This window comes from Magallana gigas, chromosome 7, assembly GCF_963853765.1.
Source record: "Magallana gigas chromosome 7, xbMagGiga1.1, whole genome shotgun sequence".
Classification (NCBI taxonomy): Eukaryota; Metazoa; Mollusca; class Bivalvia; order Ostreida; family Ostreidae; genus Magallana; species Magallana gigas.
This window is the reverse complement of record NC_088859.1, coordinates 14362194-14381175: the sequence shown is the minus strand read 5'-3', so window position 1 is coordinate 14381175 and position 18982 is coordinate 14362194. Positions and strand designations below refer to the sequence as shown.

The following is an 18982-nucleotide window of genomic DNA, read 5'->3' as shown; positions in this document are numbered from 1 at the left end:
CAGAAACAACTAGACCAATCAGGACTTGTGCAGTATATGCAGAGGAACGGGAATGATACTAGTTTAATTAATATACATTCTGCAGCTAACACATTGGGTAAAATATAATTAAAAATTGGAGTTAGATTTAGAATCCTTTTTTTTTCTACTCCTTCGAGTCTAGCATATACAAACCATTTACGCCTTTAAAGAAAAAAAATAGAGAGAAAATTGATGATATAGCGGAGGCTGCGTCATTCCTCAACTTTGACATTATCATGAATATGGAAATCAGTGATCAGTTAAAATCTTATAAACTGAAACTATCAGACTCCACATCATGACTAAAAGTTAAGACTTTATTAGATGGAGAACTTTCATTAACCGTTCAGGTTTCATAAAGAATAGGGGTTTCAACGCACCGTGTATATACACAAAACTCGGATGTGTTCAAAGTGTTTGTATCAGTGTATTTACTTTTACTCTATTATGAAAGTAAAGTTTTTTTTTAACAGGAAACACGGATTTGTGTGCTTTGGCATCAAATGACTCAGGTTTAATAATTAAAAAAAAACAAGTAATCATTAAAAGACCCCCCTTTTTGTTAGTATGATAACAGAAACCAGGTAAGATTCGACCTTTAAAAATGAATTTCCCTTGCGTCCAATGTTCATCAGACTACACGAAAATGAATTTTTTAATCTGAGTTTTTCGTAATTAAAAGTAAAGATATAAAATTGAAAAATAGTCCAATACGTGATAACATGTTCGTAATCTCTGCAGCCTATTTTAGCTCACCTGAGCTAAAGCTCAAGTGAGCTACTCTGATCACAGTTTGTCTGTCGTCTGTCTGCCTGTAAACTTTTCACATTTTCAACATCTTCTCAAGAACCACTGGGCCAATCTCAACCAAACTTGACACAAAACATTCCTAGGCTAAGGGGATTCAAAGTTGTGAAAAATAGGGACCACACCCTTTTACAAAGGGGGATATTTAGGAATTATTGAAAATTTTCAAGAAATTTAAAAAAATTATCTTCTCAAGAACCATTTGGCAAGGAAAGCTGGAAATTGTGTAAAAGCATCATCAGGTAGTGTAGATTGAAAATCATGACCCCCGGGGTAGGGTGGGGCCACAAAGGGGATTTGAATTTTTACATAGGAATATATAGAGTAAATCTTTAAAAATATTCTGCTATAAGAAACCAATCAGCCAGGAAAGCTGAAACTTACGTGGAATCATCCTCAGGTAGTGTAGATCAAAGTTGTGAAATCATGACCCCCGGGGTAGGGTGGGGCCACAATGGGTGGTCAACTTTTTACATAGGAATATTTAGGGTAAATCTTTAAAAAATCTTCTTCTCAAGAACCATTTGGCCAGGAAATCTGAATCTTGTGTGTAAGCATTGTCAGGTAGTGAAAATGATATATAGAGAAATATCTTTAAATCTTTTTCTAAAAAACATTTGCCTTGAAAAGCTGTAACTTTAGTGAAAGCAACTTCAGATAGTGTAGATTCAAATTTGTTCAAATCAAAATCTTTTGGGGTAGGTTGGGGCTACACTGGGGACCCAGTTGTAAAAAGGAAGACATCTAAATCATTCACAAAAACTGAAATTTTATTATATATGCTTTAACTTATATGCAAGCATTTTTACATATTTGCTTATTCATTAAATTTGTTTAAACTTCGGCCCCTGGACGATTATTGAGCCTAACAATGGGTTCAGAGTTTGATGTAAGTTTATATCATGTATATAAACAATTGTTTAGGGTCTTTTTGAGAAATGCAATGCTGAATGTGATATGACTATAAAATCATCCTGTTAGTAAAGGGACTTGATTATATACATAAGAATACCCAAGGGGAAACATATTTTTTAATACAGGATCTACATGTATACATGTACTATACCACATTGTTAAGATATTTTGTATTATGACTCCATGATGCTGATTTTATCATGCCTTTTGTTGCTCAGGTGAGCGATGTGGCCCATGGGCCTCTTGTTACATTTGTTTTTACATAACGTTTCATTATACATATTAACATAACATGAGTTCAAAACACGGTTTTTGAACTGTAGATTTAAATTAGAATTCTTACATACAAGGTTTAATATGAAATAAAGAATTAAATTGTAATATAGATAAAAATTAACATTTTAAGACAATAACATACGTATCCTCTCAATATCGCACACTTAGCTCTAGCTCAAACTTATATGGAATAGTTAAGGAATAAAGAATCCCTCTTTGAGTATTATGAGGTGATGATTTGGTCGGGGCGTGATCAAATCCAATTAAGTCCAAAGAATGATTCCTTATTACTTATATTTATATGATTTTGACATATTTATGTGATTTTCATTTCCTTTACTTATGAAAACCCTCCTTGCGTCCCAACAAAGACGTCATTTGAATTTATTGGACTGTATAGTACAGAATCGATTCGTAGAGTTATCACAGGCAAAGACAATGAACAATGTAAATATACATGTATTAATATTTAATAATAAGATTTGCCTCCCGCTGCATAACAGCTACATTCCTGAATGATATTTTCCATTTGCAAGATCTACATATGAACGACCTTGATATCTCGATCTTCAATGGTTTATTGAACCAACAATACCAATCTTTACGTTTAATGAACCAACTATTAATAGCAATCTTTACGTTTTAGTAAATTAATATTTTTCTAATACACATAGTTCATCATGAAATAAAAAAAAACAAAAACAAGAGAATACAAGGCCTGACAAATCCCCCTCCCCGTACCCAGGATTTTGAAATGGCATATGAACATATAAAAAAATATCTTTACATTTGAAAGTGTACATTAGAACATGTATATGTATAATATAGAACTGCACTTTCTGACACATAAGTATTATACATTAATACATGCACTTGGTACTTATTTCCGTTGGTTTATTTGTTTGCTTTCTAAACATTACAGCATATATCTGTGCTAGCACTATTTTTATCCGATATAGTGTATACAATACACGAACAGTACGTAATAGTTGTCATTATATAAATGGTATTAGATATTTTTCTCATAATCAATAAAAAGCAAAAAAATAAAATGTTTGACTTAAAAGCAAATGAATTCAATATAAAATTCTTCTGTACGATTCGAACACCCTCTCAATCGATAAGGGTGGAGTACGAGCCTCCGCCTATCCAAGTGAGCTACGTTGACACATTAGATTATAGGTGAATAAATTTAACTGTTTGACAATAATGAATAAAGTAAATCGTTTTTGGTGAAAACCACGAATTTGACCCATTATGGTCTAGACTCCATTTTAATAAATCAATAATAAAAATCAATAAAAAATTATTCTTTAAATAAAAAACTTTTAGGATGGAGTCGGGGCCCATTAATACCTAAATTTTGCAATTTAGAACAGTAAATGATCCAAGTTTTGGGCATAAACGCTGTGCAGCTTAATTTGGAAACATATACCTGTCGTGTTTATAGAATGAAAGCGCAATATTGACTTCCATTGTGAAATTTATACTAAAAACAATGCATACAAACCAAAAATTAACATTAAAACTTAAATTGAAATTCTCTTGTCATTCTTCATGGCTCAATTTGGGGATATATACAACGCTGTGTACGCCCCTGTCCTTCAAGTTATAAAATGGTCGTTATGTAGTCGCATAAATGTTTAATGTATTGATTAAATTTAACCACTATCACATGAATTAATGTTTAAACACATTCAATAACTTCTTCATATGTTAAAGTAGATTGATAAAATCATTCAATTCTAAATCGCTTGGAGATCAATGATTAACTGGTAATATTCAGTTCATATCGATACCTCACATTTAAAATGCTCTATTTCCATCTATTTCCAATATCAGAGGCAAATCTCCTTGGAGATCAATGATTAACTGGTAATATTCAGTTCATATCGGTAACTCTTCAAATCTTGTAGCATCAGAGCGTATCGATTATGAATATCCGAGATCCACGCGCACCCCCTGGTTATATATTCCGGTTTATCAATTATGCATTATCTATTACTTTATTTTCAAAACATATCAAGACGTTAGCGCTTGATTTGTACATGTATAACATCCAATCATTAGTTGAAAGTGTAACCCAAATATTTTTTGAGTTTTGAAAGAAAGTATAAAGTTGAAAATTAAATATGTTTTCAAATTTTACCAGGAAATTTAATTCATAAAAGGAAGAATAATAAAGCCTTTAAAAACTGCCTAACGTTAAAGGCCATAAAGAAGCTTGTTGGAATGTTTATTTTTATTTTTATAAATCGCGGGGGGGGGGGGGGGGGTGTTAACTAAAACTACTTTTACCCATGTTCAAATGTTCATCATGTTCATTAATCTTTGTTTGTAACTTAACCTTCTACGCTTAATTTTTATTTATTCCATGTGTCCATTCTGTATACAATATCAATGCAGCTGGACACGCTGTGAGCTGTTTACCCGTTCACACAATTTTGTTTGCGGCGGCGGCTCCCGTGGGGACTACCTGCCCACCGTCATCACATTCCCGAGTCAAAAACCGGAAGTTGTCTAGAAGAGCTCATTTGCATGAGAGACAAGAAGACAACAACGGGAAATGAGAGAGAGACTATGACAAAGAAATGAACATGAATTCCACACAGAGATATGGCTAGTAACGAGCCTAGACGACATGTCCAAAAGATCAGATTAACAGGTACGCCGAAATGATCAGAATTATGAAATTGTAGCACAATGAAAGTAAAACATGGCTGCCTTGCCTGAACTCGTTGCATTCATTTATTTGAAGCTTGATTAAAGCCACCCGTATATATGTTTTTTTTAAGAATTCTTTATAAAATTCAAGTCTTGGGAATGTTGATGACAAATCAAATTTTATTTATAAAACGCTTTTAGCGCGGAGCTCCACCCAACGACTTTTTAATTGCTGATCTCACCAATACACCTGTTTAAAATATCATTTCAATTCGATATAAATAAAACAGACGGAGATATTCATGAGTCAGGGGTCGAGCTTTTTTTATGCGTATGATTTTCTTTCCTAAATATAACCATCTTTCTACTACAATTTCAAAATTATTTTTATTACTATCATATTATGAATCATTTGTCTAGCCAGTGATTAAGAATAAGATACTTTAGGGTTTCACTAAAGTTATTCAAGGTAGATTATGATTTGATATGTAAGGTTTATTTTATTTTTATGACTAAATGTTGCATAGCATTTATAACAGATATACAATAAATGAAAAGCTGATTTGAGATGCGACGGTGATCGCTAGTCATGATTCATGATTTGTTTAAAATTTTCAGCATCTGTTATAGGTTAAAATTGAACAAATAATATCAGTATAATAGGATATTTGCAAAGGATAGGATCTCTGTGGTATGAGAAGTAGTATAGTCTATTAGCTCCTCTCACACTTAAAAATGACATAAGATCTGAGAGTAAATTTGTACATGTACAATTCACCATCAAAAGATGGAATTTTATCTTTGCTTACTATGACTATACAGGCATCAAAATGTAAACTTCATAAAGTAAATAGCTTATGTGCCTTTTCTTAAATGAAAATATACATTGGTATTATATAAATTTAAATAATTTGTAATGCAGGTTAATTTAGATTCAAAGCAATCAATGCCAACCAATTGCTAAATGGTTTTGATTTTATATATAGAAAATACACATCTTGAAAGAATTCTTAACGTAAAAACAGTACTAACCTTTAGGTCCCATATGTATTGGCCAGGAAGTTCAATGGTCCAATGCTATGAAATATTGATAAGTTTCAATAAATTTGTATATTGATTCAGCAATACATGTACTATGGTATAAAAGTAGATGGTGATGTAATGAAATTGTTTTAACTAAGAGCATTTTTGTGACAGCATGCATGTGTAGTCATTGTTAATTAGTGTATTATAATTCATCAGGTGTATGATATTGACTTGAGCAATAATAAGATAGTACCAGTACACATAAAATAAGTATAGTATTATTGTTATTTGTAATTGACTAGAAAAAAAATTACCAACATAAGAAACTACCTGGTAGATTAAATTATTAAATTGAAACCTAGAGAATGTTATGCAAGAAATAGCCATATGTCAAATTATGAAGAATAATGTCATTCCCTTAGGGATGACCTTTGAGATGTGCAGAGTGAAAGTAAAATTATAGTGAAGTTTTCTTTAACATAAAGTACTTTCCATTGAAGTAGTGTATTTAATGAATAAACATTATACAATTTTAATGGTTTATAGATAAAACAGACAAGGATAATGATTTTGTATTTTCCTATCATTTGGTAGTCAACATCTTTTTATTCTTTCATTTCCTGGTCATAAATTTCATTCAAGTAATTTCTTCATTAACATGTTGTTCATTTATCTTAACTCTTTCTCAAGGAGTCGGTTACTCCTAACTTCTTTATAATCAGGTAGAGTCGACAAACAATATCAACTCCTACAGTATATATACATGTATAATTATATCACTGTATGTGTGCAAAGTGTGTGAAGTAAAAAAACCCAAAAAGCTCAATTACTTCTTACTCCATCATCATTCTTCATCATGTAGTCAATATCTACTAACTCCTTTATCATCTGGTCGTCTGTAAGTCAATTCCTTTTGAGTAACTCCATCATCTAGTAGTTAATTACTCCCATGTCCTTCATTATTCTTCATTGGGTAGTCGTTTACACCTAACAGTTTCATCATCTATAGTCAGATACTCTTCACTCCTGTATTATTCTTCATTGGGTAGTCACTAGTCAGTTACTCCTAACAGTTTAATCATCTATAGTCAGATACTCATTACTCCTTCATTATTCTTCATTGGGTAGTCAGTTACTCCTAACATTTCAATCATCTTTAGTCAGATACTCTTCACTCCTTTATTATTCTTCATTGGGTAGTCACTAGTCAGTTACTCCTAACAGTTTAATCATCTATAGTCAGATACTCATTACTCCTTCATTATTCTTCATTGGGTAGTCAGTTACTCCTTACATTTTAATCATCTATAGTCAGATACTCATAAATCCTTCTTTATTCTTCATTGGGTAGTCAGTTACTCCTAACGTTTCAATCATCTATAGTCAGATACTCATAAATCCTTCTTTATTCTTCATTGTGTAGTCAGTTACTCCTAACATCATCTATAGTCAGATACTCTTCACTCCTTTATTACTCTTCATTGGGTAGTCACTAGTCAGTTACTCCTAACAGTTTAATCATCTATAGTCAGATACTCATAACTCCTTCATTATTCTTCATTGGGTAGTCAGTTACTCCTAACAGTTTAATCATCTATAGTCAGATACTCATAACTCCTTCATTTTTCTTTATTGGGTAGTCAGTTACACCTAACATTTCAATCATCTATAGTCAGATACTCTTCACTCCTTTAATATTCTTTATTGGGTCTTTACTCCTGGCAAATGCTCCCATCCATTCATCATTTGTTAGTCAATTACTCCCCGTTCACCAAGTGGTTCAATTTCTCTGTTTATTTTTTTGTAGACAGTCACTCCGAACTCATTCATCATTTTGTTTCGAGGCTGTCAATGCTCCAACGCCTTATCACTTGTTAGTAAATTACCGGTACCATAAGTTTACATTTCTTTCTTTTTATTTCAGTGTTATGTGCCAAAAATTTGGCAAAGAAGGACTTTTTCCGTAAGTACTCTTTCAACTATGGTCACAAAGTTGCTTTTTAGAATTTGATAATAGATTAATCTTGTTGAAAATCTATGATTTCATAAAAGAAACATATAAAAGTAACACAGTAATTTAAATTTTTGGAAGAAGTAAAAGTAAGAGTTATCTCTCTTTTGTGTATGTTTTTACCTGTAACCACAATGAGTATACTATTTCTGTTCTCCTATTTTCAGGTCTTCCTGATCCGTTTTCTAAGATCAGCGTTGATGGATCCGGACAATGCCATTCAACAGACACATGTAAAAACACGCTAGATCCGAAATGGAATCAGCATTATGACTTGTAAGTGTTTGTTTTAGGAGCTCAATTATGTTTTTGAGCAATGCACCATAACCATTGAAAATGTTATGATATTATTAAGGGACTGGTCATAAAAACATAAGTGCAAGCACTGTTCAATTTTTTTTTTTATATTTTTGAAATAATTATGAAATAGGAAGCTTAAAAAAGAATAAACTGAAGTTGAGTTAATAATTTTAGGTATGTTGGTCTGAAAGACTCCATTACAATAAGTGTATGGAATCATAAGAAAATCCACAAGAAGCAGGGAGCAGGCTTTCTTGGGTGTGTCCAAATCAAGTCAAATGCCATCCAGCAACTGAAGGATACTGGCTGTAAGTATGGAGAGAGAGAATAGTTAGAGAGAGAGAGGGAGAGAGAGAGGGAGAGAGAGAGAGAGAGAGAGAGAGAGAATTATTAAACATATGCCTAATTGTAGAAAATTATGTTTGAAAGCGTTTTATTGGTGGTTACAAGAAAGTGTTAAAAGTACCGGGTAGAAAGTTATATTATTATTTTAAAATTGATTGTTATTCAGCTTTTTAATTCAAGATAAGTTGAATGGGATAATGTATTACATTGACTGACTTTTTGTATGCACACAAGTAACTTACTTCCTTTGGGATATGTGAATTAAGTTTGGAGGAATGATGAATGAGAACAATTACTGGTACCAGAAGTACACATGTGTATTGCAAATAATGGTGGGCTTAATGGTATTCATGCTGAGTTCTCTTTCTGTTGAAACTGTCAATAGGAAACGATGACAGATTATTGTGCAGTTTTTCTGAGTTCTTATGCACCGATACAGACTTTGTTCAGCTGTCTTGGTCTGCAATTTTTTTTACAAGACTCACTCTTCTGAACACTTTATATGTCCTTTGTCCATCCATCCATCTGACATCACTTGTTGGAGCATATTTTTCTCACATTTGCCCAACTGACTCATACTTTATCCACAGAGTGCCTTTGGGTAAAGAGTGTGCAGTGACTGAAACCTAGTTTCCAGTCCACAGTCATTGTAGATCTTTTTGTAAAATTCTTTTAATTTCTTGTCCAGACTGTATTTTCTCACCCCCTTGGCCTTATCTGATTCACACTTTACGCAAAAAGTCCTGATCAAGTTATTTAGGAAAATGTCAATATATTTGTGAATCTCTGTAGAATTCTTGACCAGAGCATATCAACTCTACCCTTGACCCTATCTGCTTCATACTTTATATATTGGATTTGTAATGACCTTGAACTAAGTTGTTATCTCAGAGGTAAAGGCCAAAGCACAGTTTTTTACTAACATCACTTATTAAAGCAGCGCCCTTTGAGATGGTTACAATGTAAATGCTCCATGATAAGCCTGGCAGATTTCGAAGTGGATTTAGTAATGTGACATTCATGAAAAAATAAGAAATAATTGCTTATTTTATAGTTAACTTTTCAAGAAACATATCACTTATTTTGTTGATAAGGCTCAAAGGAATTTTAAAATCAATTTTATATGCAAGTTATATAATAAACAAAATTAGTTTTTATTAGAGCATGTAAAAATGGCTCTCGGGTTTACCTGCAATTTAAAGGCAAGATATCCATTGCAGTGAATGGTTTAGATCTTGAAGTCGTTTTACTGTCAGTTTTCTCATGATGTTAAGATGAATATTAGCATAAAGTGCAAGTTAACTTGATCCATGAACTCGGGTATACAGCATATTGTGAAGGAATAGGAAAATAAGAAAATATGAATTAGGTGCCAGAACCAGAATCATTGAATTTTGTCATCTAATTGAAATTAATCAAATTTGAAGATTATATATTTTATTTCACTAGATTATGAAGGAATTATAGTGTATTAAAAGTTATGTGCATTTGCAATTATTAAAAAGAAATTCCTTTGTAAGGTAGACTTTGCATTGAGTGAAAAATGTAAGTCAATGATTTGTATAGTGTGAAATAAGTACTTACTGCTGTAGGCTATTTTTGCTTAAACATTACAAGTTTTACCTGGCAGTAGTATACGTTTGTAGTCATCTTGTATATGTATACCTGGAGACACATAGAAAATAAAAATTTGTCTAATGTAAATATGGCAATTTTAGAAAATTATTAATGACAATGATATTCAAGGAACCGCATTCATTACAGTGAATTACCTTAATTATAATTCAAAAAACCCCAATCTTAATACGCGGACACCAAGTTACAGGCTATAACGCTTGTCTTAACTGTCAAATGATGTGTAGTGGTGTAAGACAATGCATTGAAAACACATGTCACAGCAGACACTGACATTTCTGTGCACTGGTGATGGATACCAATATACTTCACTACAATACTGAAGGGAGCTAGTAATTCTTTTTTTCATGAAGTAATTATTTCATGGATACAGTTCAGAACTTTGCTGCATTCTTGGTGCTTTGTTGTGAGTGTGTGTCTCTGATCTCTGTTCGTGAATTCAGACTGTCGTAAGTATATTGAGACGACAGATGAACTTAGTGACAGTGCTATAGGAGTCATGTAGTCATTACGACCCATTACCGGTGAAAGAGACAGCGTCTGCCATCACTACTTAAACACTTTGAATTCTACAGTTTATCAAGCTATTATGCATCAGATAAAGCCTCTGTTGACCCTCTTTTCCTGTCAGGATGGAGAGAAATGAAATACTTATCATCACGTACATGCGAAGGCATTCAAAGTTGCAGATACATGTGGAAAGTGCATCTTGAGACTAAAAAGAAGTCGGAATTGATTTTGACGACTCTTAGTGTATTCTCACATAATGAGGAAAATAAATGTCAAGTTTGAAATCCTTCTTATTTATGACTGTGGAATTAGATCGGTGAGAAATTACAAGTGCAAAGGTAGACTCACTGTCTAGGACAAAGCTATAGAATTTTGACAGCGTGTAGGCAGTTTAAATGCAGTTTTCATTGTGCATTTAGCATTATATTTAAAAAGTCTTTTTGTAATACAATATGAAAGGTGAAAGAATAGATAGAGTAGGTGGGTTACAATACCCGTGAATTTTATCGCAGTAGCTTACCACCTTATCGCTACTGTATAAAGCCTGCAGTCTCTGATGGTCATGCTTGAGTGCTGGTCCATGTTACATTTGATATCACCAATAAATTACAATGACATCTTTGTTTTTACCTTGTGGTACTGTGGTCCCCTGCAGTGAAGTTTATCTAGGTACATGGCCCAAACAGCCTCACAAAGGAACCTAAATTTAGAGAATTAAGATGTTGATCAGTTGGGTGTGAACTCCTGTTTGTATGTTTGTTCAGAGGAGAAAAAGATTTAATTTTTGTAACAGTGCTTCAGGACCTGTTCTCAAAATGGAGTAAAAATAACTGTGGTAGGAGATTTTCAGATACAAGGATCTATTTCACTGACAGTACCGGTAGTAACTGTTGCATCCTTGGTGTTTGGAAGTCCCCCTTGATGTATGACTGCCCACCACTGCACACGGGTCAAGATCCCCGGGAATGGGTCGCGGGAGGGACACACCGTGTCTGTGTGTGTGCACAGGCCAAAAAGTGCTCTCACTGCTCAGTCTCCCCAACCTCGTATTTCTATTGCAGTTCAGCGGCTAGATCTCCAGAGGAACAACGCTGACGATAGCGACAATGTCCGGGGTCAGATCGTCATCAGTCTTATTTCGAGGGATCGAGGGGGCTCGGGATCAGGGCCTGTAAACACAGACGCTCCTGCTCTGATCCCACAAGATCCCAATGAACTTCCAGAAGGGTAAGTATCGAAGGATTTTCAGATTAGTTGGTATAGAAATGCCTATGATCACAGGGAAGTTTTATAATGAATTGATTTATTGAGGGAGAGTGGGGTGTTAATGATTGAAAGAAAAGTTTTTTTATTTTCAGATTTGTAAAAAAAAATATTAATAGCCTGTAAAAGTTTCCTTGACAAGTTATTTAAAGATCTTTTATTTTTAAACATTTTAGCGTTGTCTATGACTAATAATTTAACTTTGGAAAATTATTTCCATCCTAGCTAAATAAATTAATGAGTGGTTGATGTTAAAAGATGGCAATTAATGAACTGGCTTACAAACTGCAGGTACCAGTCTTTGGCCTATTACCTACGTCAAAGGCATATATTTAGGGGTTCTTTTTTTTGGTTTTAATCATCTTTATTAATTTTTCTTATCCATCATCTCGGCCATTTGGTCCTTGTCTTGACTTTGAGAAAATATAAGTTTTAATTGTTTTTTTTCCTCAGTGGGTGGAAAGATGATATTTAGTTGAAATCTTTGTATTGCAGGTGTTGAATAGTAAATGTCTACTGATATAACGCTTCACATATATTTTGTCAGTTTAATCGTAAGAAGATACACTGGATAACAGATAGCTGAGTATGATATGTCTTTGATGGAGAGATGACATTTAACACTTGGTTGTCATTTTAAGGGGAAAAAAAGAAATTTGAACTAAAAAAATATTGTATAAAGAACTTAGAAAAAAAGCTAACTTGTAATTATTTGTACCAGAAATATATATCCAGGAGTATTGTTTTCTTTTCTTTTTTTCACATATGCTCTTTTGTCTAAATATTTAGTATGTAATAGATAATATGGTTTCAAGTGGCTACCATCTTTCTTTTACTGTGTGTGATTTAAGATACATTTATATGATTGCATGTTGCTTCTTTCTCTTTATTTCATTCATTCATCTGTTTTCCTTTCTTTCTATCTTTAGGTGGGAGGAACGGCGGACGGCCAGTGGAAGGGTCCACTATGTGAACCACATGACCAGGACAACACAATGGGAGAGGCCCACAAGGTGACAACTATTAATTACTCCAAAGTCTTCCCTCTTACTGTAAATAAATAAACAACTTCTTGTACCTGACCCAGGGTCTTAATGCTTGTCCGTTTATGGGAGGTGTCCACTTATTGTTTATTTATTGCTCGTTTAGTGAGGTTATTTTTATGCCATTTTTGGTGGGATTGATTTCAGGTCAGCTGTCTGTTCAAGTGTTAATAGGATAATGTTATTGCGTGTCTACAGGGTTAGTTTGATCCTGAAGTGATAATTCATTTCACGAGGTTTATCTTGGTCGATCAGGAGATTCGGTCCTTGCTTTCTAGGGGGGAAAATAATAATAGATGATTATGAAGAATTTAAAAGCTGTAAAATATGTATATTGTATTTTTACTGTTCTAAAGATTAAGTGACAAGTTTAAACAAAAAATTGATTGTAGTCAACTATGGTGTTTATCATTTGTTAGTTCTCTTTTGCAAGAAAACAAACAAAATAAAAAAATAAAATCCCCTTTTGTATGTTTTTATCTTGGTCTGTTTCTTACTACACTTGTCTATTATGTTATTGATAACTTAGGCTAAAAATATATCAAAATAAAACTATCAAAATCGGATATTTGACATTGCCTTTCTTTTTTTTTGGAAGGGGGGGGGGGGGGGGGGGTGAACTCGGTTTCATTCCTACATTGCAGTCTTGTGGGAAGACAATCTCAAAGACTGGTCAACAGAGATATATATTCAAAATACACAGTATATGTTTTAACCCTGAACCTTTTATTACAGGCCAGCCTCGGAGTCTGTGAGGGGAAGTACCTCCAGTAACAGCCTTCAAAGTGCTAACGCACCCAGTAGTCGTCCCAACAATCGTGTCGTCCCCAATAACAATAACAACAACAACAATGAGGACAACGACTGTTCCAGTAACCCGCCGTTACCACGACGACGCTCCACCAGACATCGGAACTATCTCAACAGGTCCCAGCTTCACAACGCCATTGAGCTTCCAGATGGTTATGGTAAGGGGGTGTAGAATAATCCTTGTATAATGTAAACAGTGAACCTGTAAATTCCTGGGTTAGGGGAGTCATTAAAATGTATGAATTTTTATCCCCATGAAATTTTGATGATTATGCAGTTTTAAGATCTTTTTATTTTTATTTTGTGTTTTCATTTCTTGTGCATTGCAATTAAGGTCAGACGACACGTTCATCGAGCATTTTTTTGTATCTCCTCATAATAAAGAGTTCAAATAAATTTTTTTATTTATAATCATTTTTAAAATGGTTTAGAATTTTTATTTTTTGCATTTGTAAACCACGATGGCAGAGTGGTTAGAGCGGTGGTCGCACATTGCCAGAACTGTAGGTTCTATGGGTCGTGAGTTCAAATGCAAGCCCAGGCTGTATATATTGATATATGAATTTTTATATCAGCAATTCAAGTGTATTTTCAAGACGATTATATAGGAAGTTGCATATTCAAGTATTTTGCAGAAATTCCTGGTAAGGTATCCTAATTTTTTGCAAGAAAGCTTCTCAAAGTCATAGTAAATCAATAACAAATTCCTGGAAAAAGTTATATAAAATTGAGGAACGTGTCGTCTGACCTTAAAACCAGTGAGAATACATGTAACATCAAATGAACTTTTTTACAGAACAAAGAACTACCCAGCAAGGACAAGTTTACTTCTTACACACCAGAACAGGTGTCAGCACGTGGCATGATCCTAGAGTCCCAAGGTCAGTCAGGGCGAGGGCTCAGATATTGATATCATAGATTAAAAGCCACTGCGTAAGGCATGCCAATGCTCTAATTAATGCTGCACTTAATAAAAGAATGGATATCCGTTCATCTTAGTCTTAAGATGAATTCCACGTGTTTGTAAATATCAAAATGCTTAGTGCTCCCATTATCAGTTATAATCACAAATAAGTGATATATAAGCCTCTACAAGTATTTCTGTTTCTACAATATGGATGTCAATGAATAGTGTCCGATTAGTCAGAGTACTGTTTGATGCATGCCAATGTTCTGACATATGCTGCACTTTAAAGTTTTATGAAGGGTAAGAAATTTTCCTCAATTTTCTTATTTTCACGATGGTAACAAAATAGTAACATTGACCTCTGATTTCAGGGATCTGTCCGGATCAGAAATCCAGGATGAGGAGTTGGGGAACCTCCCTGTTGGATGGGAGGTTCGCCACACGGGGAGTGGGAGGGTGTACTTTGTGGACCACAACAATAGGACCACCCAGTTCACAGATCCCCGACTCTCAGCCAACATCCAAAGACTTCAGACTAGAACGTAAGTCACAAAGTTTTAAAGTTTAAATCTATTGCTAAAGGTCACTCTGTCATATCAGTCTAAATTTTAATGAAATTTTCATTTTTGTCAAGTTAGCTGGTATGAATTTTTCATCCCATCACTAAAAATGACACCTGTCTTCGTTTTGGTGAAATTTTCATTGTTGTCAAGTTAAAAATAAAATTTCTTATCCTATTGCTGGAAACACATTTGTCACCTTCATATCCATTTTTTGTTTGACTCAATTTTCTTTGTCAAATTAGCTAGTATTTGAAGACTGTATTCTTGATTCATGCTTCCAGGATAGAAGAGAGTGCACCAGTCCCCATTAGAAGAATCATCGACAAAGAGAATGATTCCCCAGTCCCAAAATACAAACGTGATCTGGTGCAGAAGCTGAAGATCCTAAAACTGGAGCTCCAGAACCTACAGCCTCAGGGAGGACACTGTAGGATGGAGGTCTCCAGGGAGGAGATATTTGAGGTAAGATACTGTAAACACCCTATACAGGATTGCTGTAAATTCCTGTAAAAATTGTCCTCATGCACTGCTTTCTCTTGTAACTTTGTGTATTTGATGTTTTGAGCTCCTGTTGCATGTTCCAGTTGCATGTTTGAAAAAATTATTATACCCGGTAATCATGAACATGAGCAGCCTTATAATTGATTTAGTTAATTAATTTCTGTTTGAAAACCCTCTATGGTTTACAATGTCACATGACATTCATGTAGTGTTCAATAGAAAGGAATTTTAGTCAATCTATCAGATTTTCAGATGGTGAACATTGCTTATTGTGGCATGAACATTTAATGTTACATAAATTGAACAAGTAAACAGTAAAGCATTTTGTATTTGACAGGACTCATATAGAACAGTCATGAAGTTAAGAGCCAAAGACCTCAGAAAGAGGCTGATGGTGAAATTCAAAGGAGAGGAGGGACTTGATTATGGAGGAGTAGCTAGGTAAGGAAAACTTTATTACGAATTTATGGTGTGGAAAATTACAGACACCAGCCAATATGGTCCTTGTGTGCAGGATATTTATTAATTAGAAATAAAAAGATGGGTTTTTTTTTATCATTTGGTAGATTTATTCAGTTTTAGCATGAGAGAAATAGAGAGGATATTCACTCAATCAGTTTTAATGCCTTTTAATTTCATTTCAAGCATGTTTGTGTATTGATCCGAGTGTAATGCGGTGAGGTAATACGGAGTTGGTTTAATTGACTGTTTACAGGGAGTGGTTGTACCTGCTGTCCCATGAGATGCTGAACCCGTACTATGGCCTCTTCCAGTACGCTAGGGACGATATTTATACACTACAGATCAATGCAGACTCGGGAGTCAATCCTGTAAGTCTATACACACCACTCCATGTATTGCAACTGAAATGATTTTTTGGTGTGCAATATAATAAGCTTTTTCAAATGAATGTTTTTTTTCTTTGTGTGAAGTTAACCTTATTTCTGCCTGTGACATATCATTGGTTTATAAAATACTGCAATTATGTGCAATATGATCCATTTATCGTAATGATTTAAAAAAAATATATTTCTGAGACTAGTTAATTAATTAGAGGAAATAGTTATTTAATACAAATGCATATAGAACAAAAAGGATTAATTTTCCTCCAGAAGATAATTGATAGATTTTTGTTGCATTTTGGATGAAAACTTGTCCTACATTAAACATAGTTGATGCTGTTGTTTTTCTAGGAACACTTGTCCTACTTCCATTTCGTGGGCCGAATCATTGGTATAGCAATATTCCATGGTCATTACCTAGATGGGGGGTTCACGTTACCATTCTACAAACAATTACTTGCCAAATCCGTGACCCTTAATGACCTTGAGAACGTGGACCCTGAACTTCACAGGAGTCTGGTCTGGTTACTGTAAGTACACACTCCAGCGTCATACTGATCTCAGGCCAATATCTGAAATTTTTGTTCATGTTTTCAATAAATTCATAATTACAAAGAGTGTCTTGAATTTTGACCAGACCATAATCTTGACATATCTGATGAGCGATTAATTGATTTGTTTTTTGCATTTTTAATAAAATATATATTTGCTGTGTTTTGCAAAGAAACAGTATGATATAGAAATTTGTTTATTTTGTTTTTTATCAAATACCCTCTTGATTTTACTGAATTTTAAACTATTTTTGCAAAATGTATTTCAGAGAGAACAATATTGAGGCAGTGCTAGATCATACATTTTCGGTGGAACACAATTCCTTTGGTAAAGTTCAGGAGTATGAGCTGAAGCCTGGAGGCAGACACATTAAAGTCACTGAGGAGAATAAGCCAGAATATGTCAAGTAAGTCATTAAAAGAGCAACTCAAATCTGACAGAAATTACACACAGGTCAGAGTATGTCCAGTAAATCACCACAGAAATATTAGAATATGTCAAGCATTTAGATTAGCAGAGAATAGCAAAATATCAGAGGGTGAGTCATTTATTTAACTGTAGATCAATTTAGTCAAAGAGGGATTGTACTTGATAATGTTTTTAACAAATTGTTATTTGAAACTTGATATTTTCAATTGCATACTGTAAGTCATTTTAATTCCATGGAGTTAAAATTTCAAGATATCTATTAAAGTACCAATCACGATGGTTTTAATTTCACGCTGCTTAAAAATCAATTGATCAGAATATAAGCATTAAAACGTTTTTGAAATCTAATGATAGTATTCGAGATGGGTTTAATTTCGCGGGAAAATATTATATCGCGAACAAAGTGAAATAAAAACCATCGGGATTATATGCCAATCTACAGTAATACAGCATGCTTTTATCTTGACGATCAGTGACAAAAACAATGTACTGATGAACATGATGCTTGTACTGCTAGCTAGACGATTCTGTAGAATCATTAGAATCCGTGGTGGCTCAATTTTTGTGGTATTCGTGGGTAGCCCTACCCCACGAAATTACATCCTCAACGAAAACAAATCTAGAAACAGTTATCTTTGTTACTGAAACTGAAAACCGGCGCATCCACGAAATTCAACCCCACGAATAAGCAAAAAATTCACAATCCATGAAAATTGGCCCCCATGAATATAAATGATTCCATAGTAGTATATAAACAAATAAGTTACACATGTACTGGTTCTATATTGTGAATTTTGTTGAACTTGTAGATTATATGTACAGTGGAGATTTATGAGGGGCATTGAAGCTCAATTTTTAGCCCTGCAGAAAGGTTTTAATGAAATCATTCCACAACATTTACTGAAGCCTTTTGATGAAAGGGAACTTGAGGTAATATTTTAATTTGTGTATGTCCTAGGTATGAACTTAGAGAATACTTGGGTGAAAGTAACATTGAGTATTTTTACCTCACACGCCTAAAGATTTTATCAATTAATTTGGTTTAAGGGTTTAAGGGTTTTCATTGTTTCTTCCATTTTAGTTAATGATTGGTGGACTGGGAAAGATAGACCTGGATGACTGGAAGAAGCACACTCGGTTAAAACACTGCACCACAGAGAGTAACATCGTCAAGTGGTTCTGGCGTTCTGTGGACGAGTTCGACGATGAGATGAGAGCCAGGCTGCTTCAGTTTGTTACAGGAAGCTCTCGTGTTCCATTACAAGGCTTCAAGGCCTTGCAGGGTAAACTCTTGGCTTCATTGTACCTGCGCTTTAGTGTATTTTTATCTTTTATTAATACTGGATGATTTTAGGAACTTAGAATAACTTGGGAATTAATTGTTTATTGCAGGTTCTACAGGAAATGCAGGCCCAAGACTGTTCACTATTCATCAGGTGGATGCTAACACTGACAATCTTCCAAAGGCACACACATGGTAGGATCTAATTTATTAAAGAATTGGAATTCAATTACTTCTCATTGTCTTAAATGATCTGTTACCTTGATTTTGCCATTTTATT

General features: G+C 34.0%; 1 protein-coding gene across 1 annotated transcript in view; it reads left to right on the top strand.

Moving 5' to 3' along the window:
- Positions 1-4518: 4518 nt before the first annotated feature.
- The window catches only part of LOC105340300 (E3 ubiquitin-protein ligase SMURF2), a 17046-nt gene continuing 2582 nt past the window's right edge, over positions 4519-18982 (top strand). Inside the window, exons 1-17 of the mRNA XM_011446258.4 lie at positions 4519-4684; positions 7634-7672; positions 7888-7996; positions 8195-8328; positions 11572-11737; positions 12703-12786; positions 13552-13784; positions 14423-14507; positions 14905-15075; positions 15378-15558; positions 15935-16038; positions 16313-16427; positions 16791-16969; positions 17260-17397; positions 18230-18350; positions 18502-18703; positions 18813-18897. Coding sequence (XP_011444560.1) covers positions 4636-4684; positions 7634-7672; positions 7888-7996; positions 8195-8328; positions 11572-11737; positions 12703-12786; positions 13552-13784; positions 14423-14507; positions 14905-15075; positions 15378-15558; positions 15935-16038; positions 16313-16427; positions 16791-16969; positions 17260-17397; positions 18230-18350; positions 18502-18703; positions 18813-18897 — 2195 coding nt within the window. The 5' untranslated portion in view covers positions 4519-4635. The remainder of the gene's footprint in view (positions 4685-7633; positions 7673-7887; positions 7997-8194; positions 8329-11571; positions 11738-12702; positions 12787-13551; positions 13785-14422; positions 14508-14904; positions 15076-15377; positions 15559-15934; positions 16039-16312; positions 16428-16790; positions 16970-17259; positions 17398-18229; positions 18351-18501; positions 18704-18812; positions 18898-18982) is intronic.